Source organism: Ranitomeya imitator, chromosome 1 (assembly GCF_032444005.1).
Source record: "Ranitomeya imitator isolate aRanImi1 chromosome 1, aRanImi1.pri, whole genome shotgun sequence".
Lineage (NCBI taxonomy): Eukaryota > Metazoa > Chordata > Amphibia > Anura > Dendrobatidae > Ranitomeya > Ranitomeya imitator.
In genome coordinates, this window is record NC_091282.1 from 945,413,753 (window position 1) to 945,441,231 (window position 27,479).

The following is a 27,479-nucleotide window of genomic DNA, read 5'->3' on the forward strand; positions in this document are numbered from 1 at the left end:
CCTTGAGGGGTGCAGTTTTTAGAATGGTGTCACACTTGGGCATTTTCTATCATATAGACCCCTCAAAATGACTTCAAATGAGACGTGGTCCCTAAAAAAAAATGGTGTTGTAAAAATGAGAAATTGCTGATCAACTTTTAACCCTTATAACTCCCTAACAAAAAAAAAAATTGGTTCCAAAATTATGCTGATGTAAAGGAGACATGTGGGAAATGTTACTTATTAAGTATTTTGTGTGACATATCTCTGTGATTTAATTGCATAAAAATTCAAAGTTTGAAAATTGCGAAATTTTCAAAATTTTCGCCAAATTTCCGTTTTTTTCACAAATAAACGCAGGTACTATCAAAGAAATTTTACCACTATCATGAAGTACAATATGTCACGAGAAAACAATGTCAGAATCACCAGGATCCGTTGAAGCGTTTCGGAGTTATAACCTCATAAAGGGACAGTGGTCAGAATTGTAAAAATTGGCCTGGTCATTAACGTGCAAACCACCCTTGGGGGTAAAGGGGTTAAACATCCCAAGGAGCACTGTGAAAGAGATCAAATTGAAATGGAAGGCGTATCATACCACTGCAAATCTACCAAGACCCAGCCGTCCCTCTAAACTTTCATCTCAAACAAGGAGAAGACTGATCAGAGATGCAGCCAAGAGGTCCATGATCACTCTGGATGAACTGCAGTGATCTACAGCTGAGGTGGGACAGTCTGTCCATAGGACAACAAACAGTCGTACACTACACAAATCTGGCCTTTATGGAAGAGTGGCAAGAAGAAAGCCATTTCTCAAAGGTATCCATAAAAAGTGTTGTTTAAAGTTTGCAACAAGCCACCTGGAGGACACTCCAAACATGTGGAAGAAGGTGCTCTGGTCAGATGAAACCAAAATAGAATTTTTTGGCAACAATGCCAAACACAGCTCATCACCCTGAACACACCATCCCCACTGTCAAACATGGTGGTGGCAGCATCATGGTTTGGGCCTGCTTTTCTTCAGCAGGAACAGAGAAGATGGTTAAAATTGATGGGAAGATGGATGGAGCCAAATACAGGCCATTTTTGACGAAAACATGTTTGAGTCTGCATAAGACTTGAGACTGGGACGGAGATTTGTCTTCCATCAAGACAATGATCCCAAACATAAAGCAAAATTTACAATGGAATGCTTCACAAATAAACTTATCCAGGTGTTAGAATGGCCAAGTCAAAGTCCAGACCTCATTCCAATCGAGAATCTGTGGAAAGAGCTGAAAACTGTTGTTCACAAACGATCACCATCAAACCTCATTGAGCTCGAGCTGTTTGCCAAAGAAGAAGGGGCAAGAATTTCAGTCTCTCGATGTACAAAACTGATAGAGACATACCCCAAGCGACTTGCATCTGTAATCGCAGAAAAAGGTGGCGCAACAAAGTATTAAGTTAAAGGGGCCGAACAATATTGCACCCCCCACTTTTCAGTTTTTGAATTTCCACAAAAATTTAAAATAACCAATAAATTTCGTTCAACTTCACAATTGTGTTCCACTTGTTGATTCACATTTGGTATCTTTATGTTTGAAGCATAATATGTGGGAAAAGGTTGAAAAGTTCCAGGGGGCCGAATACTTTCGCAAGGTACTGTATACAACAGTGATATTGAATCCTACTCTATTTTTGCAACAAGTTGGATTCTCCAAATCCAGAACGCAGATTTTTTTGGTATTCACTCAGAGTGAATTCAGCATGAAGGCAGCAAAAGGTTAAAAAAAATAAAAATAACTAGATACCTCACTGCTCATCTCTGGGCTACCTCCACTGTTGGTTTTCCTCCGTACAGTCCTTACCATCTACAGAGCATACCCCATCTGCCTCCGCATTCTGCCCCATCTGCCTCCGCATTCTGCCCCATCTGACTCCGCATTCTGCCCTATCTGACTCCGCATTCTACCTCATCTGACTTTGCATTCTGCCCCATCTGACTCCGCTTTCTGCCGCATCTGACTCCACATTCTGCCCTATCTGTCTCCACATTCTGCCCCATCTGACTCCACATCTCACTGGAATGGCAGGAACCAAAAATCTGCGCTGGCTTATACCAGAGAACACGACCTGCACACAACCAGGATGGAGCTGCTGCTGAGAGGTGAAGGACCTGCGGTGACATCATCTGTTATGACCTGGTGGTTAAGAGGCCACACTGATATGACCTGGTGGCTAAAACGCAACATGGAGCGAGCTCTGAGAAGGTGGTATCTCTACTGACCGCAGTCCCTAATCCTAACAACAACACTAGAAATAGCCGTGGGATGTTCCTGACTCTCCCTAGACACCTCTTCACAGCCTAAGAAATAACTACCCCTAAAGAAGGAAATAGAAAGCCATCGTGCCTCAGAGAAAACCCCCAAAAGGAAAGATAGCCCCCCACAAATATTGACTGTGAATGGAGAGGGAAATGACGTACACAGAAATGAAATCAGAATTCAGCAAAGGAGGCCAATACTAAACTAGCTAGACAGAGAGAAAAGGATACTGTGCGGTCAGTATAAAAAACTACAAAATCCACGCAGAGTTTACAAAAATGAGCTCCACAACGACTCACGGTGTGGAGGGGCAAATCTGCTTTCCCAGAGCTTCCAGCTAGCCTGAATAAGACATAGTAACAAGCTGGACAAAAAGAAACATAATTGCAAAGCAATAGAGTCCAAACAAATGGACAAACAAAAACTAGCAAAAACTTATCTTTTGCAGACAAGGACTGGCCATAAGAAAATTCCAAGGAGAGAACCAAATCCAACCAAGAACATTGACAGCAGGCATGGACTAAAGCCCAGAGCAGGTTTAAATAACAAACCCAGGCAAGGCGATTAGTGAAGGCAGCTGCTACAGCTACCTAAAGGAGCAGCAGTTCCACTCGAAACCACCAGAGGGAGCCCAAGGGCAGAACTCACGAAAATACCATTAGCAACCACAGGAGGGAGCTCCAGAACGGAATTCACAACAATCATCATCATGCGATCAGGAGGCAGAGCTGATAAATGGTGAAGGACCTATGATAATGATGACATCACCAAAAGTCCTTCAGTTCTTCCTTTCTAACTATTCAGGTGCCGGCTGCTGAGCTGATGTGTGTGTGCGCCCGGCAGGTCAGGTGGAGGGCAGGTCTGTCTGTTGCAGGAAACTCCTGCACAGCAAAAGATTTTAACTTTTTGCTGGTGTCAGCGTGCCTCCAACCTGCCAGGCCCTCTGACCCCCCTGGGCCTGGTTGCAGTGGTGACTGCTGCAACCATGGTAGTTACACCCCTGCGTGCACACCACCATACAACTATCAGTTACCACCTCTTTGTTTTTCTTTAGCTAGATAGGTTAAGGTCACTTTGACCTTGATAAAACTGTCTTTGCATCAAAACGGGTTCAATACAACTTCTAGGAGAACTCTGGTTGTTATATGTGTAATTTCATGCAAACAGAGGCTTTGCAGTATCACTATTTGCTGTGAATCTCATTTTGGGGGAAAAATTGGCAAAGCTGATGAATTAGAATTTCTGATCTGTTCCATCCTAATAGTAATCTATCCATATAATAATGTTTTCACAATATAATATATATATACAAATATATATATATATATATATATATATATATATATATATATACATATATATATATGTATATATATATATATATATATATATATACAGAGAGGAAAATAGGTATTTGATACTGTAAGGGCTAGCGGAACGCACCAAATACTAAGACAGATAGAGTATGGTGCGTTCGCAGCCCGGGGTCCACCGTGCAGAGATGGAACCTGCTGCCAAGTAATGACGGACTATATGGCGGTACTCATAAGTATACACACGTGGGTTAAACTTCACCCAGCGTGAAGGAAGCGATCCTGTTGCGTCACAGGATCGCGGTACCGCACATAGTGCGAGAGCAAGTAGTCAGCGAACTCAACCCCAACTAGGATAGAAGTCCGATTAGACCCTTGCTGGCACAACACCGCAACTGGGTGTGTAAGGAAGCTAAATAACAATATTAGGGCACAAGAGTGCATGCGGTGCCGCACTGACGAACGCCACTAACCACCCAGGCTTGGGTAAGGAAAGCACAGAGGAAGTGCACGGCGCCGTACTGGCAGTCACAGCAACTGGACGCTGTAATGTGTGATTCGTGCTGTAGGATAAGTCGGGCGCTAGATAGCAACCATACACCTTCCGCGAACAGACATTCAATAGGGAAGGGGTATCCAAGGACGACTTGCACTCACAACAAACACACGTATGCAAATGTACACTAGCGCATGGCCGTGCGGTCATGCGCAGTTTATATAGTTGCAGCACAGGAAGTGGCCACAGAAACTTTGCCCTTCCAAGACCTGCCAAGAGGACCAATGGAATGTGCTGCAGGGCCTGAGCACATGACCCTCGATCTTCAACGGGAGATCTTGCCCTGGGCATGCTTAGTGTGTGCAGACAAGGACTTAGTCCCAGAGAAGTCCGCTCGCTGCTGACCAGCACTGGCTTTAATGGCAGAAGCTGAAGAAGCAGCAGTAACTCTCTGTACAGAGTGAGACTGAGCAAGATGCTGGGACCGACGTCCCTGCTGAGCAGACTCCACTGCGGCTGGATAAGAATGGGAGACCGCAGCGGAGATAGCTCAAGATTCCCCCTGTGCAGAAGCGGGAACTCGAGACCTAACATTACCCCCCCCCTCCTAGGCCCCCCCCCTCCTTGGGCCTCGCTACGCTCGAAGGCAGCAATGAGCTGTGGGGCCCGAATGTTTTCAGCAGGCTCCCATGACCTGTCCTCTGGGCCATAACCCTTCCAATCCACCAGATAGAACTTTTTGCCGCGTACCACCTTGCACCCCAAAATAGCGTTCACCTCGTAATCGTCCGTAGACGAACCCGATGTCCCGGCAGATGACTCGGAAAACCGGGACATGTATACGGGTTTCAAGAGGGACACATGAAAGGTGTCGGTGATACCCAAGCGTGGAGGAAGAGCCAAACGTTAGACCACAGGATTAACCTGTTCGAGAACCTTGAAGGGACCCAAGTAGCGAGGAGCAAACTTAGTGGACTCAACTCGCAGCCTGATGTTACGGGCGGAGAGCCACACCAAGTCGCCAGGAGCAAAGGTCGGAGCGGGGCGCCGATGAACATCGGCGGAGGACCTCATTCTCTCCTTGGAGGCCCGAATGGCATCCTGCGTGCGGTCCCAAATGTCCCGTGCCTCCACAGCCCAGTCTGCCACCCTGGAGTCAGCAGAAGACACAGGCATGGGCACAGGAACACGCGGATGCTGGCCATAATTTAGGAGGAATGGAGTCTGACCGGTGGAGTCGGCTTCGGCATTGTTAAGTGCAAACTCTGCCCACGGTAGCAAGGATGCCCAGTCATCCTGCCTGGCAGAAACAAAATGTCGTAAATATGTGACCAAGGTCTGGTTGGCCCTCTCTACCAACCCATTCGTCTCGGGATGATATGCCGAAGAGAGATTCAACTCAATACTGAGTAGACGACAAAGCTCTCTCCAGAATCGAGATGCAAACTGGGGACCCCAGTCACTAACAATTTTGTCTGGCATACCGTGTAGGCGAAAGATATGCTTGACGAACAAGACAGCCAACGCCCGTACAGAAGGTAGCCGTGGAAGAGGCACCAAGTGCACCATTTTGGAAAAATGGTTGGTGATCACCCAGATAATGGTGCAGTTACGAGACTTGGGTAAGCCCACCACAAAGTCCATCCCGACCATCTCCCAGGGCCTGTCCGCTACCGGCAGAGGATAAAGCAAACCAGCTGGCCGTTGCCGAGGAGTCTTGTTCTTGGCGCAAGAGACACACGCCCGAACATACTCTGCGACATCACGAGCCATATGCGGCCACCAGTATGTCCTCGCCAGTAACTCAGATGTCCTTTTGGTACCAAAATGTCCACCCACCCTGGACGAGTGTGCCCAAGAGAGAACCTCCGGTCGCAAACTGGATGGTACAAAAGTCTTGCCCGGAGGCACAGACTCTAGCGAAACCGGGGCCACAGTTCTCAAGCTCTCGGTGGGGACAATAAGCCGAGGCTCCTCCTCCTCCTCCGCAGATGACACAACGGAGCGAGAGAGAGCGTCGGCCCGAATGTTCTTCTCCCCAGAAAGAAAATGGAGGGTGAAATGAAACCGGGAGAAGAATAAGGACCATCTGGCCTGGCGAGAATTCAACCGCTGGGCTGTCTGCAGGTACACCAAATTTTTATGGTCTGTGAAGACTTGGAAGGGAAAACGTGCTCCCTCCAAGAGATGTCTCCACTCCGAGAAAGCCAACTTCATGGCTAGCAACTAACTGTCCCCGATGGAATAATTCCTCTCTGCTGGTGAGAAGGTCTTGGAGAAAAAGAAGCAAGGATGCTTCCGACCTTGAGCATCCGTTTGGAAGAGGACTGCTCCAGCACCAACAGAAGAGGCATCCACCTCCATGATAAATGGCTTATCAACATCGGGGCGATGTAGAATGGGAGCGCTAGCGAAGTGTGACTTTATAGAGTTAAAGGCCTTGGAGACCTCCTCAAACCACAATTTGGGATTCGCCCCCTTCTTGGTGAGGGCAACCAAGGGAGCTACCAAAGTTGAGAAGTGCGGAATGAACTGGCGATAATAATTAATGAACCCCATAAAGCGCTGCACCGCTTTAAGAGAATGGTGTTCCTGCCAGTCCATCACAGCCTGTAGTTTGGCAGGATCCATAGTCAATCCCTGGGCAGAGATGATGTAGCCTAGGAAAGGTAAGGACTGCTGCTCAAACATACACTTCTCCAACTTGGCATAGAGGGAGTTTGCCCGTAGGAGGTCGAAGACTTTGCAAACATCTCTCCGGTGGGAGTCAATATCTGGAGAGCAGATGAGAATATCATCCAGATAGACTACGACCGAGGTGGAAAGCATATCCCGGAAGATATCGTTCACAAAGTCTTGGAAAACGGCTGGGGCAATACAGAGCCCGAAGGGCATCACCAGATATTCATAGTGCCCATCCCTGGTGTTAAAAGCCGTCTTCCATTCGTCCCCCTCACGGATGCGAATCAGGTTGTAAGCACCCCGCAGATCTAGTTTAGTAAATACCCTTGCTCCCCGAAGCCTATCGAAGAGCTCAGATATCAAGGGCAAAGGATACTTATTTTTAACGGTGATGGCATTAAGACCCCTGTAGTCTATGCATGGACACAATTCCCCATTCTTCTTCTGCACGAAGAAGAACCCTGCCCCAGCAGGTGACACTGACTTCCTAATGAATCCTCTTGCCAGATTTTCCTGGATGTACTGTGACATTGCCTCCGTCTCCGGGAGAGATAGCGGATAGACCCGACCCCGGGGAGGCTCAGCACCAGGCAAGAGATCAATAGGACAGTCATAGGGGCGATGGGGCGGAAGGATCTCCGCCGCCTTTTTGGAGAACACATCTGCATAAGACCAATACTGCTTGGGGAGAGAGGAAAGATCTGCGGGTACCTCTGTAGTAGCAACCTGAACGCACTCCCTCTGACACTTACCCCCACAAGATTCGCCCCATCCCAGGATTCTGCCAGAGGACCACTCGATATGAGGAGAGTGGTACCGTAGCCAAGGTATTCCCAACAGGACCTCATCAATTCCCTCAGGAATGACGAGCAGAGATATAATCTCCTGATGAGATGGCGACATGGACAGAGTAAAAGGGATGGTCTGGTGTGTTATCTGTGAGGGCAGTGTCGACCCATTCACCACTCGTACCGTTACTGGTTGAGCTAGCATAACCAGGGGTATTGCGTGACGTTGGGCAAAGGCAGAAGACATAAAATTGCCCTCCGCCCCAGAATCCACGCAGAGCTCTACCGAGTGGGAGAATGAGCCTATAGTAATTGTCCCCTTAAAGGACAATTTAGAGGCAAACGTCGCCGTGTCTAGTGTACCTCCACCTACTACCACTAGACGCTGACGTTTCCTCGACCGCTGAGAACATCTGGTGGCTAGATGTCCTGACTGCTGGCAAACATGACAGACCTTGAGTGCACAAGCGGTCCGGGACTTAGATCCCGCTTGTGACACTTCCCTGGCCTCATGTGACTCAGGAACCAGGACCGGAGATTCCAGAGGTTTGGCGAAGGTAGGAGCCAGCCGAAACCTCTGCCTACACTGGGCTCGCTCTAACCTCCGCTCGTTAAAACGGAGGTCAATTCGAGTGGAGACAGTTATTAACTCCTCCAGTGTGGCAGGAATCTCCCTAGTGGCCAGAGCGTCCTTAACGTGGTCAGCCAGGCCCCTCCAAAATATGGGGATAAGAGCTTTATCCGACCAATCCAGCTCAGAAGCTAAAGTTCGGAATTGGACGGCAAAATGACTGACCAAGGACTCACCCTGAGTTAATGCCAGCAGTTGGAGCGCAGTATCATGGGTGACTTGAGGTCCTAAAAAGACCTGTTTCAGAGTGCTCAGAAACAGCGGAGCACTCTGCACCACATGATCGCCACGCTCCCACAGCGGCGTAGCCCATTCCAACGCCCTGTCCGACAAGAGAGACACTATAAATCCCACCTTAGCCCGCTCTGTGGGAAAACGTGCAGCCAGGAGCTCGAGGTGAATAGAGCACTGACTCACAAATCCCCTACAAAATTTGCTATCACCAGAAAATTTTTCTGGCAGCGGGAGGCGAGAAAATGTCGGAGCAGGGGTGGCAATGGACAGGGTTGCTGCAGCCACGCTAGCAGCCTGTACAGCAACTGCGGTAACATCCACAGCTGAGGTTGCGCTCTCAAGAGCCGCCAACCTACCCTCCAGCTGCTGGATATACCGCAAGGATTGCTGTTTGTCCGTCATTACTAGCCAGACCCTGGCGCTAGTGTAATGTTAGGGCTAGCGGAACGCACCAAATACTAAGACAGATAGAGTATGGTGCGTTCGCAGCCCGGGGTCCACCGTGCAGAGATGGAACCTGCTGCCATGTAATGACGGACTATATGGCGGTACTCATAAGTATACACACGTGGGTTAAACTTCACCCAGCGTGAAGGAAGCGATCCTGTTGCGTCACAGGATCGCGGTACCGCACATAGAGCGCGAGCAAGTAGTCAGCGAACTCAACCCCAACTAGGATAGAAGTCCGATTAGACCCTTGCTGGCACAACACCACAACTGGGTGTGTAAGGAAGCTAAATAACAATATTAGGGCACAAGAGTGCATGCGGTGCCACACTGACGAACGCCACTAACCACCCAGGCTTGGGTAAGGAAAGCACAGAGGAAGTGCACGGCGCCGTACTGGCGGTCACAGCAACTGGACGCTGTAATGTGTGATTCGTGCTGTAGGATAAGTCGGGCGCTAGATAGCAACCATACACCTTCCGCGAACAGACATTCAATAGGGAAGGGGTATCCAAGGACGACTTGCACTCACAACAAACACACGTATGCAAATGTACACTAGCGCATGGCCGTGCGGTCATGCGCAGTTTATATAGTTGCAGCACAGGAAGTGGCCACAGAAACTTTGCCCTTCCAAGACCTGCCAAGAGGACCAATGGAATGTGCTGCAGGGCCTGAGCACATGACCCTCGATCTCCAACGGGAGATCTTGCCCTGGGCATGCTTAGTGTGTGCAGACAAGGACTTAGTCCCAGAGAAGTCCGCTCGCTGCTGACCAGCACTGGCTTTAATGGCAGAAGCTGAAGAAGCAGCAGTAACTCTCTGTACAGAGTGAGACTGAGCAAGATGCTGGGACCGACGTCCCTGCTGAGCAGACTCCACTGCGGCTGGATAAGAATGGGAGACCGCAGCGGAGATGGCTCGAGATTCCCCCTGTGCAGAAGCGGGAACTTGAGACCTAACAGATACACTGCCGATTTTGCAAGTTTTCCCACCTACAAAAAATGGAGAGGTCTGTAAATTTTATCATAGGTACACTTCAACTGTGAGAGACCGAATCTAAAAATAAAAAACACAAAAAAGCACATTGTATGATTTTTAAATAATTAAATTGCATTTTATTGCATGAAATATGTATTTGATCACCTACCAACCAGCAAGAATTCTGGCTCTCACAGACCTGTTAGTTTTTGTTTAAGAAACCCTCCTACTCTGCACTCATTACCTGTATTACTTGCATCTGTTTGAACTCATTACCTGTATAAAAGACTCATGTCCAAACACTCAACCAATCACACTCCAACCTCTTCACCATGGCCAAGACCAAAGAACGGTCTAAGGACACCAGGGACAAAATTGTAGACCTGCACAAGGCTGGGATGAGCTACAGTACAAGGCTAGCAGCTTGGTGAGAAGGCAACAACTGTTGGTAAAATTATTAGAAAATGAAATAAACACAAGATGACTGTCAAACTACTTCATTCTAGGACTCCCCCATGGGGCTCCATGCAAGGTGTCATCTCGTGGGGTAAAGATGATTCTGAGAAAAATGAGGAATCAGCCCAGATCTATATGGGAGGACCTGGACAATGGTCTGAAGTCAGATGGGGCCACAGTCTCAAACGTTATCATTAGTAACACACTGTGTTGTCATGGATTAAAATATGCAGGGCATGCATGGTCCCCCTGCTCATGCTAGCACATGTCCAGACCCATTTGAAGTTCATCAATGACCATCTGGATGATTCAGAGGAGGTATGGGAGAAAATCATGTGATCAGACAAGACCAAAATAGAAGAAGAAGAATGAGAACAACCCCAAAAACCCTGTCCCAACTGTGAAGAATGGTGGGGAATCATACTTTGGGGGTGGTTTTCTGAAAAGGGGACAGGATGACTGCACCATGTTGAAGGGAGGATGGATGGGGACATGGAGCACAAGATTTTGGCAAACAACCTTCTTTCCTCAGTAAGACCATTGAAGATGGGCCATGCCTGGGTCTGCCAGCATGACAATGACCCAAAACACACAGCCAAGGCAATTAGGAGTGGCTCCGTAAGAAGCATTTCAAGGTCCTGGAGTGGCCTAGCCAGTCTCCTGACCTGAATCCAATAGAAAATCTTTGGAGGGAGCTGAAACTCAATGTTGCCAAGCAACAGTCCCAAAACCTGAAATATTTGAAGAAGATCTGTATGGAGGACTGAGTCAAAATCCCTGCTGCTGGGTGTGCAAACTTGGTGAAAAACTACAGGAAACACCTGACCACTGTAATTGCAAACAAAAGTTTATGTACCAAATATTAAGCTCTGTTTTATTTCATGCCATAAAATGCAAATTAATTATGTAAACATCATACAATGTGATTTTCTGATTTTTTTTTAATATTCTGTCTCTCACAGTTGTAGTGCACATAAGTAAAAAATTGCAAACCTCTCCACTCTTTGTAGGTGGCAAAGCTTGCAAAATCAGCAGTCTATTAAATACTTATTTTTACCACTGTATATATAGTGTGTTCCTGTATATGTATGTAAATTTATATATATATATATATACAGTGGGGCAAAAAAGTATTTAGTCAGTCAGCAATAGTGCAAGTTCCACCACTTAAAAAGATGAGAGGCGTCTGTAATTTACATCATAGGTAGACCTCAACTATGGGAGACAAACTGAGAAAAAAAAATCCAGAAAATCACATTGTCTGTTTTTTTATCATTTTTTTTGCATATTATGGTGGAAAATAAGTATTTGGTCAGAAACAAACAATCAAGATTTCTGGCTCTCACAGACCTGTAACTTCTTCTTTAAGAGTCTCCTCTTTTCTTCACTCATTACCTGTAGTAATGGCACCTGTTTAAACTTGTTATCAGTATAAAAAGACACCTGTGCACACCCTCAAACAGTCTGACTCCAAACTCCACTATGGTGAAGACCAAAGAGCTGTCAAAGGACACCAGAAACAAAATTGTAGCCCTGCACCAGGTTGGGAAGACTGAATCTGCAATAGCCAACCAGCTTGGAGTGAAGAAATCAACAGTGGGAGCAATAATTAGAAAATGGAAGACATACAAGACCACTGATAATCTCCCTCGATCTGGGGCTCCACGCAAAATCCCACCCCGTGGGGTCAGAATGATCACAAGAACGGTGAGCAAAAATCCCAGAACCACGCGGGGGGACCTAGTGAATGAACTGCAGAGAGCTGGGACCAATGTAACAAGGCCTACCATAAGTAACACACTACGCCACCATGGACTCAGATCTTGCAGTGCCAGACGTGTCCCACTGCTTAAGCCAGTACATGTCCGGGCCCGTCTGAAGTTTGCTAGAGCATTTGGATGATCCAGAGGAGTTTTGGGAGAATGTCCTATGGTCTGATGAAACCAAACTGGAACTGTTTGGTAGAAACACAACTTGTCGTGTTTGGAGGAAAAAGAATACTGAGTTGCATCCATCAAACACCATACCTACTGTAAAGCATGGTGGTGGAAACATCATGCTTTGGGGCTGTTTCTCTGCAAAGGGGCCAGGACGACTGATCCGGGTACATGAAAGAATGAATGGGGCCATGTATCGTGAGATTTTGAGTGCAAACCTCCTTCCATCAGCAAGGGCATTGAAGATGAAACGTGGCTGGGTCTTTCAACATGACAATGATCCAAAGCACACCACCAGGGCAACGAAGGAGTGGCTTCGTAAGAAGCATTTCAAGGTCCTGGAGTGGCCTAGCCAGTTTCCAGATCTCAACCCTATAGAAAACCTTTGGAGGGAGTTGAAAGTCCGTGTTGCCAAGCGAAAAGCCAAAAACATCACTGCTCTAGAGGAGATCTGCATGGAGGAATGGGCCAACATACCAACAACAGTGTGTGGCAACCTTGTGAAGACTTACAGAAAACGTTTGACCTCTGCCATTGCGAACAAAGGATATATTACAAAGTATTGAGATGAAATTTTGTTTCTGACCAAATACTTATTTTCCACCATAATATGCTAATAAAATGTTAAAAAAACAGACAATGTGATTTTCTGGATTTTTTTTTCTCAGTTTGTCTCCCATAGTTGAGGTCTACCTATGATGTAAATTACAGACGCCTCTCATCTTTTTAAGTGGTGGAACTTGCACTATTGCTGACTGACTAAATACTTTTTTGCCCCACTGTATATATATATATATATATATACTTGTGAAAAATGGAGATCTCTTACACCCATACTTTATGTACAACAGAACATAGATCACAGATCACTTCATTTGAAAAAAATTAACTCATTTACGAATTGATTGCAGTAACGAATCTCAAAAAAGTTACAAAATGGTTAACAAAAGCTAGAGGATCAATTTTCAACTAAATAACATGATTGTTTCTAAAATGAGCCTCTTAGAGAGGTAGAGTATTTCAGGAGGACACATGGTCATAGGTGTTAGGGGTCTAGTTCCCGCCTCTGCACAGGGGGAATATCAAGCTATCTCCGCTGTGGTCTCCCATTCTTCTCCAGCTGCAGTGGAGCCTGCTCATCGGAGATGTCGGTCCCAGCATCTGGCTCAGGCAGATACTCTGCGTCTGGCTACTGCTGTTCTTCCAGGCTCTGCCATTGTAGCTAGTACTGGCTAGCGGCAAGGACTCGCTTCTGGGACTAAGTCCTGCTTTCTCCCTTCTGAGCATACCCAAAGGAAGACCTCTCATTGGAGGTCGCGGGTCACACGCTCTGGTCCTGAAGCAACTCCCATTGGCCCTCTAGGAAGGTCCTGAAATTGCTGCAACTATAAAAGGCTAGTATCAATCTTTGTTATGAGCTTTGCGCCAGTGTGGTCATGTATGCTTGTGGTCTGGGCCTGGCTGAAATAAGCCACTAGAATACCAACACCTCTGGCGAGGAGTTTGTTCGCATGTATTCATGGCCTGGCTGAAATAAGCCACTAGAATACCAACACCTCCGGTGAGGAGTTTGTTCGCATGTATTCATGGCCTGGCTGAAATAAGCCACTAGAATACCGGCATATCCGGTGAGGAATTGTTTGTGTGTTTCTCTGACTGCATGACCACTGACTGCTATCAGCTCAGCAGTTAGCTGTGTACTCCTGTGAGCTTAACAGGACACAGTGCTTTTCTTTCATGGTGACTCTCTGAAGTAATAGAGGTCGCTTATACCGCCATATAGTGCCATTTTCTAGCAGCAGGTTCTCCTCCTGCACGGTGGACCCCGGGCTGCGAACGCACCAATAATAACAGCTATATTTACTCGGTGCGTTCCGCCAGCCCTAACAATAGGTTCATGAGTCTGAACAATTGTCTCTAAAAATTCTGAAACACTACACTGTTTACTGTGCAATCCACAAATGCAAATTACAGCAAAGAAGCCATATACTGTATCAACATTTTCCAGAAACGCTGCTGTTTTCTCTGGGTCAAAACTCAACTGTTCTGTGGTCAGATGAATCAAAATGAGAAATTCTTTATGAAAACCATGCATGCCGTGTCCTGCAGAAATAATAGTAGAAAGACAATCCAGCTTGCTATCAGCGCACAGTTCCTAAGCCTACATCTCTGGTAGTATGGGATTGCATTAGTGCCTATGCTTTGGGCAGCTTGTGCATCTAGAATTCCACTATCAATGCTGAACATTATAAAGATTTTTTACAGCAAGATAAAATCCCATCCAGACAACGTCTATTTCAAGGAAGGCTTGAAGACACTACTAAACCACATAATGTACCCATCATAACAGCATGGATTTGCAGAAGAAGAGGTTGGGCGATGAGCTGTCAACCTGCAGTCCAGTCCCTTCACCAACAGAAAACATTTGGCTCATTGCAAAGCGAAAAATCCAACAAAGAAGACGCAAGACTCTTGAGCAGCTAGAATCCTACATCAGACAACAATTAGACAATATTCCTCTCTCAAAACTTCCCAGACATTTACATACAGGAAAGAAATATATCTTGTACCGTGTTAGCCAGTAGATAGAAAAATATTTAGAATTGAGAGTCCTCAGTGGTTGATACCTTTTAATGGCTAACTGAAAAGATGGTAACAAATTGCAAGCTTTCGAGACTACATACGTCTCTTCATCGGACATTTACAGACTGTTGTAAATAGAAAAGAAGAGCGGATGTTACACTATGGTAGAGATGGGTCCATCATAACTTTTTTGAGATGTGTTACTGCCACCAATTTCTAAATCAATTAATTTGATTCAAATGAAATTGAAAAATGTCTAACTTTAACCTTCTGATTTGTGTTCTAAGTTCTGTTGTGAAGTTAATACGGCTATGACAGATTTCCAAATCATTGCAGTCTTGTTTTCTTTACATTTTACACAGTGTCTAACTTTTCTGGAATTTGAGATTCATATATATGGTTAATAATATACATTAATGAAAGAGTTACATTTTTAGATTCTTACCCAAATGAATTTTAGAACATGATGTTCCAAGTCTCAAACATCTTTTCTATATTTTTGTAGCAAAATATAAGAAACTCTTTATATAAAAGCATAACATTTATAATATTTACAGAACTTAATAACTATAAGATTCTAGGATGATAAATCATAACATAAAAATCATGATTCGGAGCCTAAAGCAAAGAAACAAATTCATAAATAATGAAGAATACAGAAGTTGTGGATCATAAGTTGGTGTGCTAGGAGGCTTTTATGACATACTGTGCATTTTTAAAACAAAGATTTTTGTGTGGGCGAGTGTGTCTCAACATTGTGTTCAAAACTTTGTCTGGGAATTAATCATTATATTTTATTTTCGGCATAGAATATTTAAGACTGTTATTAAATTAATATGCAGTGTTGCTAGAAATGATATATTTTTTTTTAGTTTACATTATAGCTAATTTTATTTTCAATGTTTAAAATCACGTAACATATTTCACTTTTGTTGTTTTAGCATTTATCTACTTCTTATTATCCATTAAAAAAAGACAATGAAATAGCTGGAAAATCACCGCATACTAAGTAATGGTGAGTAGAAATGAAGTTGTTATTACTTAAAGATTTTGGTAACTGCTTTTTTTATTGATGGCCTAGTATTAGGATAGGCCATCAATATCTGATTTTTGGGAGTGACACACCTGGCATTTTCGCAGATGAGCTGTTAGTGGTACCGGCACCGGCCACAAGTTCTCAGATACTGCCGAACAAAGAAGTTCTGCCAAAACTACAGGGGCTGTGGTCAGGACTGCAGGTCCACATTCATTTGAATTGGAAGTGGATGTGCAGTAAATGGTTATGGCCACTAAAGAAATGACACAGCTGTTGGGTCCCAGCAGCAACCAAGAACTTCTGGCACCCCACCATTACTGATAAAAACTGATCAGAGTAGATACTAAGTGTCATACCCATACAAGTCAGATGCTTATAACCTATTCTGAGGATAGGCCATCAAAAAAGTGGCCAAGTAATTTAAATAATGCCATAATGGTACATTGTATAGAAATAAAATTTAAAACAAGCCACTGTTTAAATCATCAGTTTAACCATTAGTGAGACGATAAATTTGTTTGGCGACTGTTTACCGCTCTGTGCCAGTATAGAACTGCCCAGAACCGCCAGTTCTGAGCAATTCTATAGTACTGAACAGCTGCTACTAGAATCAGAGATGTAATCATGCTGACTATTCCTGATTGATGTTCTGATTAGCACAGGACATCTGATCAGAAGATTAAAAAATGTGTTGCTCTTGGAAGACGAACATGGGAAAACAAAATAAGGAAAAATTAAAAATAGCCTTGACTGGAAAGGGTTAAACAGTTATTCCCAATATGATATCTCCTGACATGTTTATATTTTGATAAGCACTACTGTTAGATGAGTTGTTCATTAAAATACAGTGACGAGCAAAAGGAGTAATAATATTTTGAACTTTTTGACTTTCAGGCTCTATATTTCACCATCTACTACTGCTTTGATCATGAGACAACCATCATTTTATAGACAATCATCTTGGCTATCTCAAACACAAATTTGACTTGCAGCTATTTAGCATATGATTAGTTATGCAGATTCTTGTCATGTCACTGTATTGTTACTGTTTTGCTTATAGTGGTGGAAAAATATTTTTCTTCCTGAGCACTACAAAATACTTGTAAATACTGTTCTCACATTCCCTAATAGCTCAGTGTGTTATTAAATTGATTCCCAAGTGAAAGGTCATTGGTACGAATCGAGGAGCAGCCATGAAGATGATTTGCCAAGAAAAAAGAAACAGCATCATCCAGCTCATCGATAGTGGTCTCTTTGTCAAGAAAATTGCCAAAATGCATCATGTGAGTGCCAAGAGAGTTGGAAGAATATGAAATTAAGTAAGTCCATCCATTCAGACGCCATACGGTGGACATCCAGGCAAAAAATTGGAGTCAACAAGTCGGCTCACCCCAATGTCTGTCAATCCTGGCACGACAAACGCGGCAGTGGAGGTGGCTCATATGCTTCATAACTAGTGGTTGAGCATTCCGATACTGCAAGTATCGGGTATCGGCCCATATTTGCTGTATCGGAATTCCGATACCGAGTTCCCATATTTTTGCGATATCGGAATCGGCGTGTGCGGTGCGTATGGTTCCAAGGGTCTGGAGGAGAGGAGACTCTCCTTCAGGCCCTGGGATCCATATTCATGAAAAAAATAAAGAATAAAAATAAAAAATATGGATATACTCACCCCTCCGGCGAACCCTGGCTGTCACCGCTGCTAGCGTCTGCCTCCGTTCCTAAGAATGCAGTGAGTGAAGGACCTTCGATGACGTCACGGTCACGTGAGCGGTCAGGTGACCGGTCACCTGACCGTGATGTCATCGAAGGTCCTTCACTCACTGCATTCTTAGGGACAGGGGCAGACGCTCGCAGCGGTGACAGTCAGGGTCCTTCGGAGGGGTGAGTATATCCATATTTTTTATTTTTATTCTTTATTTTTTATATGAATATGGATCCCAGGGCCTGAAGGAGAGTCTCCTCTCCTTCAGACCCTGGGAACCATCCAGGATACCTTCCGATATTTGTGTCCCATTGACTTGCATTGGTATTGGGTATCGGTATCGGCGATATCCGATATTTTTTGGATATCGGCCGATACCATCCGATACCGATACCTTTGAATATTGGAAGGTATCGCTCAACACTATTCATAACAGTAAAATCACAGGAGTCGATGCAAGCACATTGCACAAGTCTGGAATGGTGGCCAGAAAAAAGGTGAAGAAGCCTCAACTTCAATATTGTCATAAGAAGCGTCGGTTCGAGTTCGCAAACAAGTACTAAAAGTGGACATTTAATGATTTGAAACGAGTGATTTGGAGAGATGACATGAAAGTTAATAGACTAGGTTTTGATAAGTGCAAATGGGTTTAAAAAAAAACAAGAGAAAAAGAGGCTAATGGATTGAGAAATTGAAGGAAATGTCAAGTTTGGTGGAGGAACCTGATGATATGGGGTTGTTTAGCAGCCAAAGGCATCAGATACTTGACCAGGATCGAAGGTAGTGAGCTATCTGTGAGTATTCTACAAGTTACTTTGTGTAGTAAAGTACTATGGGCATGAAAATGGCTACATAGTGTTCCAACAAGACAACAACAAGAAGCATACATCGAGATTGGTGTAGAAATGGTTCAATGACAATGAAGTAGAGGTGCTGGAATGGCCCCCACAGTCCTCAGACCTCAACCCAATCACACATTTGTGGGTAGAGTTGAAGAAAATATGTGAGTTAACAAGTATGCACCAACTTTGAGAACATGTAGAAGAGACCTGAGATCAAATTTCGGTTGACACATGTTTGAATCTGATTGACAGCATACCCAGAATGATTCAGGCAGTGTTGAAGGCCAAAGGTGCACTTAATAATAATAATAATAATAATAATCTTTATTTTTATATAGCGCTAACATATTCCGCAGCGCTTAACAGTTTGCACACATTATCATCGCTGTCCCCGTTGGGGCTCACAATCTAAATTCCCTATCAGTATGTCTTTGGAATGTGGGAGGAAACCGGAGTACCCGGAGGAAACCCACGCAAACACGGAGAGAACATACAAACTCTTTGCAGATGTTGTCCTTAGTGGGGTTTGAACCCAGGACTCCAGCGCTGCAAGGCTGCTGTGCTATCCACTGCGCCACCGTGCTGCCCAAAATACTAACAAAATAATACAAATTAAAATTTAGATCTTTAGGATCAAAACAGTAACAATACAGTGACATTACAAAAATCTGCAAAACTAATCATATGCTAAATAGTTGCAAGTCAAAGTTAAAGGGAACCTCTCACGCCCCCACCCCCACTCCCCAGGTGTTTGAAACTAATAGAGCCACCTTGTGCAGCAGTAATGCTGCATTCTGACAAGGTGGCTCTTTTAGTTATTGGTGCTGTAAATGCAGAAATAGTCCATTTTGTAATTTGTCCGAAATACCTGTCTTCAGTCCTGGAAGCAGGTCTTTCCCCCCCTGCTGCAGATGCCTCACAGCCATCACTCAAGTCTTCTTGGCACCGGGCGCCGCCTCCTCAGTGCTGTTTGTTTTGAAATCTGCCGGCGCCTACACTCTTCTGCCATGCCTGGGGCAGGCGCAGTGAACGCTGCCCGTCTGTCCTCATATGCAGTCTCGCTGACTGCGCCTGTGCAGCCGCCCTGCTTGTAAATCCCAGCCCCGCAGTATCTTATGATTTATTCACACTGCGGGGCTGGGATTCCTGGGCATGCGCACTGCGTATCTAAGCCACTCACCCAGGTCGCAGTGCGCATGCCCAGGAATCCCAGCCCCGCAGTGTGAATAAATCATAAGACACTGAGGGGCTGGGATTCACAAGCAGGGCGGCCGCACAGGCGCAGTCAGCGAGACTGCATATGAGGACAGACGGGCAGCACTCACTGCGCCTGCTGCAGGCAAGACAAAAGGGCGCAGGCAGATTTCAAAACAAACAGCGCTGAGGAGGTGGCGCCCGGTGCCAAGAAAACTTGAGTGATGGCTGTGAGGCGTCTGCAGCAGGGGGGAAAGACCTGCCTCCAGGACTGAAGACAGGTATTTCGGACAAATTACAAAACGGATTATTTCTGCATTTACAGCACCAATAACTAAAAGAGCCACCTTGTCAGAATGCAGCATTACAGCTGCACAAGGTGGCTCTTTTAGTTTCAAACGCCTGGGCTGGTGACAGGTTCCCTTTAAGTATGAGATATCCAAGATGACTGTCTATAAAATAATGTCTGAAGTTCAAAGCAGAAGTGGATAGTGAGATATGGAGCATGAAAGTCACAAGTTCAAAACATTGTTACCCTTTCGTTCTTCACTTTAAATAATAAAATAAATTTTTCAAGAGGCATTTAATGATTTAAAATTTATAAATAAAAAAATACTCACCTGGCGGAATCCTTATTTCTCCAGTGCAAACTACTTAATTGGTCTCTGGACCAGAAATTGACATCCCATTCTCATCTGACCACTAAGGCCTATGATTACCTTCAGCAGGTGACATGAATGGGACATCATCAGCTGTATATCTGATGACATCCCATTCCGGTTATCTAACCACTATGACCAAACATTAGTCAGATCACTAAATAATAGGATGTCATCACTTCGCCTCACAACAGAGATCATCGGAGCACCATGGGTTGGTTCAGAGAGTGAGTGCTGCTTCATTTATTATTTTATACCCATAAATGCCTGCAAAATAATTTTTATTTCATTTGGACAACACCTTTAATTTATCAAATCTGTCTTATTTAATTTAGCCATTAAAAAAAATAGTTTTAACAACAGGTATCAAGTTACATAATGCAGATAGACAAAGTATTCTCCCTCTCTGTCTCTCTCCTCCCATTGAGTGCCAATCTTCAGAAAAAATGCTTGTCTGCTACAATGACATACATTATGCATGCTAATCGAATCGAGCAACAGAGCAGTCGAAAGTGCTTACTAATAATGACCAAAGGGTGGGATTTCATTCAGTTCATTTAGAATGAACAGGATGATAAGACATAATGTCTGCACAATGCCAACAATGCGCATACATAGTTAATGAGGAAATCTGCTTTATATTCATTTTCATAACTGAGTAAGTATTGAAAAGCTATAAAGGATGTGAAGGGGCGGGGAAAAAGTTCACATTGGACAACTCCTGTAACGAAGAACCAAACTTGTACACTAAGAGGTGGTACATTTCCTTATAGTATTTTGTCTTTCTTAATGGAGCCTTGATTTGATCCCCAAATATCTTAATTCAAGATTGGTCCAACCTACCTTTTAACTACATACCGTAGTTAAAGCACTGCTCCAGCGGGTTTATTTATTTTAGCACTGGAGTGGTGCTACTATTCTAAGTTCCTTGACTCTAGTATTTTACTTACCAGCTGCCATCTTCAACTCTTCCCAACATCGCTCTAGTCCTGCACCGTTACCTTGTGACCACAACTTCTGATTGACCGGAAGTCTGAAGTAACCATCACAAGCTCACAATGTAAATCTAAACCTCGTTCTGGCTCTCATAGGCTTACAATGAATTGGGACTAGAGCAATCCCACAGGAGTGGCAATGATAAAATATGAAGATGATGCTTGTGAGTATAATACTAGGTGCAGGGAACTTAGATGTGTGACAACACTCCATTGCTGCAATAAATTAATAAAAGCACTGACATATATTGTAGCTCCTATGTCTCAATACAAAACTTGTAGCAGGACCCTACATCAACCATGTTACATTTATAATACTGCTACCTTCTTTGCACCCTTGATGCAGCTCCTACCTGTGCGCCACTTATAGCTACCAAACCAGATTACAAACTACTGTAAATTAAGATATTAAACTAATCTATCATCCTAAAGTGAGAAGGTAACCATATGGAATTTAATCGTCCTTAAAGCAAAGTTGCTTTATTTGAGTTTTTTCTATTCTTAGAAGAAATGCCCATGGTCTAATTTTTATTTTGACATGTGCTATCGTATCAATTTTGTAGTAATTTTGAAAACTGCTCTTTAAAGCAGTTATGCACTGTTCTCACTGTCAACCATGAACTTATGTAATAAAAAAAAATCCCTTTTAATTTATAGGTTTCGGCTAACATGGTACTATGAAGAATCAAGAATCTGAGTATTTAGACGAAACAGCTCAAGGGATAAAATGGAAATATTTTTTAAGTACTCATACTGACATTGACGGAGGATACTGATTTTTTATTAAAAACCTATTGAATTAATTAAACTTTATGCCAATTTTTATAATAATTTTCATTTAGTTCATCCCCATTTTAAAGCATGACTTTTTAATTTTACAGTGATTAAGGTATTTCTACATAAATGTTAAAAGACTTTGTGTCTTTATTATTGCATTAAAGACCATTTTAAAGGCTTTGCTTGGTAGTAAGAAAAATGTGAAAGACATACCGTATATACTCGAGTATAAGCCGAGATTTTCAGCCCACTTTTTTGGGCTGAAAGTAACCCTCTCTTATGCTGGAATGGGGAGCAGGTGAATATAGCAAGTGTTGGGGCCTGAGAGGTGAGTATGTACAGTGGGGCAAAAAAGTATTTAGTCAGTCAGCAATAGTGCAAGTTCGACCACTTAAAAAGATGAGAGGCATCTGTAATTTACATCATAGGTAGACCTCAACTATGGGAGACAAACTGAGAAAAAAAAATCCAGAAAATCACATTGTCTGTTTTTTTAACAATTTATTTGCATATTATGGTGGAAAATAAGTATTTGGTCAGAAACAACAATCAAGATTTCTGGCTCAGACAGACCTGTAACTTCTTCTTTAAGAGTCTCCTCTTTCCTCCACTCATTGCCTGAAGTAATGGCACCTGTTTAAACTTGTTATCAGTATAAAAAGACACCTGTGCACACCCTCAAACAGTCTGACTCCAAACTCCACTATGGTGAAGACCAAAGAGCTGTCAAAGGACACCAGAAACAAAATTGTAGCCCTGCACCAGGCTGGGAAGACTGAATCTGCAATAGCCAACCAGCTTGGAGTGAAGAAATCAACAGTGGGAGCAATAATTAGAAAATGGAAGACATACAAGACCACTGATAATCTCCCTCGAACTGGGGCTCCACGCAAAATCCCACCCCGTGGGGTCAGTATGATCACAAGAACGGAGAGCAAAAATCCCAGAACCACGCGGGGGGACCTAGTGAATGAACTGCAGAGAGCTGGGACCAATGTATTAAGGCCTACCATAAGTAACACACTACGCCACCATGGACTCAGATCCTGCAGTGCCAGACGTGTCCCACTGCTTAAGCCAGTACATGTCCGGGCCCGTCTGAAGTTTGCTAGAGAGCATTTGGATGATCCAGAGGAGTTTTGGGAGAATGTCCTATGGTCTGATGAAACCAAACTGGAAATGTTTGGTAGAAACACAACTTGTCGTGTTTGGAGGAAAAAGAATACTGAGTTGCATCCATCAAACACCATACCTACTGTAAAGCATGGTGGTGGAAACATCATGCTTTGGGGCTGTTTCTCTGCAAAGGGGCCAGGACGACTGATCCGGGTACATGAAAGAATGAATGGGGCCATGTATCGTGAGATTTTGAGTGCAAACCTCCTTCCATCAGCAAGGGCATTGAAGATGAAACGTGGATGGGTCTTTCAACATGACAATGATCCAAAGCACACCGCCAGGGCAACGAAGGAGTGGCTTCCTAAGAAGCATTTCAAGGTCCTGGAGTGGCCTAGCCAGTCTCCAGATCTCAACCCTATAGAAAACCTTTGGAGGGAGTTGAAAGTCCGTGTTGCCAAGCGAAAAGCCAAAAGCATCACTGCTCTAGAGGAGATCTGCATGGAGGAATGGGCCAACATACCAACAACAGTGTGTGGCAACCTTGTGAAGACTTACAGAAAACGTTTGACCTCTGTCATTGCCAACAAAGGATATATTACAAAGTATTGAGATGAAATTTTGTTTCTGACCAAATACTTATTTTCCACCATAATATGCAAATAAATTGTTAAAAAAACAGTGATTAAAAAAATGTTAAATGTTAAAAAAAATGTGATTTTCTGGATTTTTTTTTCTCAGTTTGTCTCCCATAGTTGAGGTCTACCTATGATGTAAATTACAGACGCCTCTCATCTTTTTAAGTGGTGGAACTTGCACTATTGCTGACTGACTAAATACTTTTTTGCCCCACTGTAATTTTTTATTTTTTTAATCGCAGCAACAGCATATGGGGCAAATGTCTGTATGGAGCATCTTACGGGGACATGTGCAGCGTTATATGGGGCGAATATCTGTATGGAGCATCATATGGGGTCATGTGCAGCATTGTATGGGGGCAAATATCTGTATGGAGCATCTTACGGGGCCATGTGCAGCATTATATGGGGCAAATATCTGTATGGGGCCATGTGCAGCATTATATGGGGCAAATATCTGTATGGAGCATCTTATGGGGCTATGTGCAGCATTATATGGGGCAATTATCTGTATGGAGCATCTTATGGGGCCATGTGCAGCATTATATGGGGTAATTATCTGTATGGAGCATCTTATGGGGCTATGTGCAGCATTATATGGGGCAATTATCTGTATGGAGCATCTTATGGGGCCATGTGCAGCATTATATGGGGCAAATATCTGTATGGGGCCATGTGCAGCATTATATGGGGCAAATATCTGTATGGAGCATCTTATGGGGCCATGTGCAGCATTATATGGGGCAAATATCTGTATGGAGCATCTTATGGGGCCATGTGCAGCATTATATGGGGCAATTATCTGTATGGAGCATCTTATGGGGCCATGTGCAGCATTATATGGGGTAATTATCTGTATGGAGCATCTTATGGGGCTATGTGCAGCATTATATGGGGCAATTATCTGTATGGAGCATCTTATGGGGCCATGTGCAGCATTATATGGGGTAATTATCTGTATGGAGCATCTTATGGGGCTATGTGCAGCATTATATGGGGCAATTATCTGTATGGAGCATCTTATGGGGCCATGTGCAGCATTATATGGGGCAAATATCTGTATGGGGCCATGTGCAGCATTATATGGGGCAAATATCTGTATGGAGCATCTTATGGGGCCATGTGCAGCATTATATGGGGCAAATATCTGTATGGAGCATCTTATGGGGCTATGTGCAGCATGATATGGGGAAAATATCTCTATGGAGCTTCTTATGGGGCCATAATCCACATTTGTAGAGCATTATACGGGGCAAATGTATCTATGGAGCATCTTATGGGGTCATAATCAGCATTTGTGCAGCATTGTATGGGGCATATTTTAATATGGAGCATCTTATGGAGCATCTTATGGAGCATCATAAACTGTATGGAGCATTATATGGGGCGTATTTTGTATGGGAACCCATCATGAACTGTATGGAGCATTATATGGGGCTCCTGATTCAATATGGATATTCAAAAAGACTTAAACTACTGATGTCTCAGTTTATTTTACTTTTATTGGTATCTATTTTTACTTTTGACATTTACCGGTAGCTGCTGCATTTTCCACCCTAGGCTTATACTCGAGTCATTAAGTTTTCCCAGTTTTTTGTGGCAAAATTAAGGGGGTCGGCTTATTTTCGGGTCGGCTTATACTCGAGTATATACAGTATGTGAAAATTATTGCCTTTCATGACAACTAAGTAGATTTAAAGGGAACCTGTCAGGTCCCCCATGCCCTTCAATCCAGTAGCATTCACTTATTTATATGAGTAAATTCCCTGCCAAACCAGCCCTGTATTAAGTTTTTCTGTCAAATGAATATTAAAAAAAGCATTTATATTGTCCCTGTTTCCTATGCTAATTAGGGCTTTGACTAGTTGATGGGGTGTTAGTTGCCCCATCCTTAAAAGTGAAAAACAGCCCTTTTGAAAGTGTTAAATTGGAGATAATTTATTTAAATCCAAGAATTGTGCAGTGAATAACTTGTGTAATCAAACAAAAGATATTGTGACATTTCAAACAAAATGTGAATGTCAAACTTGACGATTCTGCTTCTTCTGAGCCTTGTTCACAAATATTCACTAAAAAACAGAGATACAAACATTAGCAACATGTGGGATATAGAGTTATTTATGAAAAGTGGGTTCAGAATATATGCACTTATAATTGCCAAGTAAATATGACCTATAAAGTAAATCTAGCTGGACAAAAAGGCACGTGCAATACATCCAGAGACTGATAAAGAATAAATAGGAGGGAGGATAACAAATAAATTATAAAGAATACAACCTGGGAAAAATGATGATTGGAAACAGTTTAGGTGTGTCTGAGATTAGATGGTATGGCATTGTGTTAGTCAGGGGCATATCATGCTGAGAGTCACCATGGCAATGCTGATCACGTCGCCAAGAGGCTCCGCTGTGTGTGCGTGAAAAGGTAGCACGCATCACGTCAGCTACAGCCTAATGGGACATATCTGAAGGAGGATAAGTAAAAGACAGGCCCAACAAGGGATAATAATGGATGTAAATATTGCTATTGTTACATGTTACAAAACCGTGAAAAATGATTAAAAGAACAAACCGACAATCAAGTCTAAGTGAAAAATGTGTTGAATGGGAATAAAGGTAGGGCCAGGAAAAAAAAGCTGTCATTATGCATGTGAAAAGTTTAAATGAAAGTTTTCGTACTTCCTTCTCATTGACTCTTTGTGAGAGTTTCCCCAGATTGCCTTATGTGGCTTGTCCCTCTGTGATCTCCAGCATTTCATCATTGATGGCAACACGGTTTTAAAATGCATCTTTGACATAGCGACAAAATATCCAATAGATACCACCACTGGATATGTATCAATCTTGAGAATGGAGCCGCATTGTACACTGCCAGGAATAACGAGGTGGAAAAGTATGCATGACTCTATCTATATTCTTCTTTTCTTCCAAAGATTGGCATTTGGCCCACATCTATTGGACAGTTATGACTTATCCTGTTAATATGCCAAAAATCTCCCAGATTGGACAACATTTCAATGTATTATTTTAAGATTACATGCACAATGCTCAGCCACTCTGCTACTTAAAGAGGTTATCCGGTCCAAATCAATAAGTCTGCAGTCTGTCTGTGTGACTGCAGACTTAAGAATCACAGGTTTCTGACATGGGACGGGAGGGTATGTATGCTTATACATTCTCCAGGCCAGTGGGCACACATGTATACATACACTTGTATTGAGTCAAGGCTGTGCCCCGTCTAGTGACGTGGCCTGCCAATGGACGTGTCTGACTAGAGAACGCGGTCGGGAGTATGTATAACTCATACACACCCTTCGGTCTCTGGTCAGAAACCGGGGCATCCAAGCAGCGCACGCACTCTGATGGGATTCATAAGTCTACAGTCAGACAGAGTGACTGATTTGGACCAGACAACGACTCTAAAGAGAGACATGTCGCCCAATCATACATAAGACTGGCAAGGGTGCCGTGACTGAGGTTGGTGTTGGCTGTATTAACTTATAAACCTGCACAAAATATTTATGAAATGTAATAAATGAAAATGAAAACCCTACAGAATATAATATTAAATAGGTTCTTGAAATAATATTAAAATTGAAGTATAGATTGATTTAAAGCAATCATTATAATTCTACTCAGAATAGAGTTTAAAATATAAATGTAGAAATTTGGCAATGAGGAA

At 43.5% G+C, this 27,479-nt stretch overlaps 1 protein-coding gene across 3 annotated transcripts in view; it reads left to right on the forward strand.

The window, feature by feature from the left end:
* BANK1 (B cell scaffold protein with ankyrin repeats 1) overlaps nucleotides 1–22,067 on the forward strand; it is a 1,115,425-nt gene extending 1,093,358 nt beyond the window's left edge. For 2 of the 3 annotated variants that reach the window (XM_069743641.1, XM_069743642.1), the window contains exons 19-20: nucleotides 15,775–15,848; nucleotides 21,925–22,058. In XM_069743641.1, the coding sequence (XP_069599742.1) occupies nucleotides 15,775–15,846 (72 nt within the window). In that variant the 3' untranslated portion in view covers nucleotides 15,847–15,848; nucleotides 21,925–22,058. Of the gene's footprint in view, nucleotides 1–15,774; nucleotides 15,849–21,924 lie in introns of all 3 variants that reach the window. The other variant, XM_069743643.1, reaches the window with a different exon arrangement.
* Nucleotides 22,068–27,479: the final 5,412 nt, after the last annotated feature.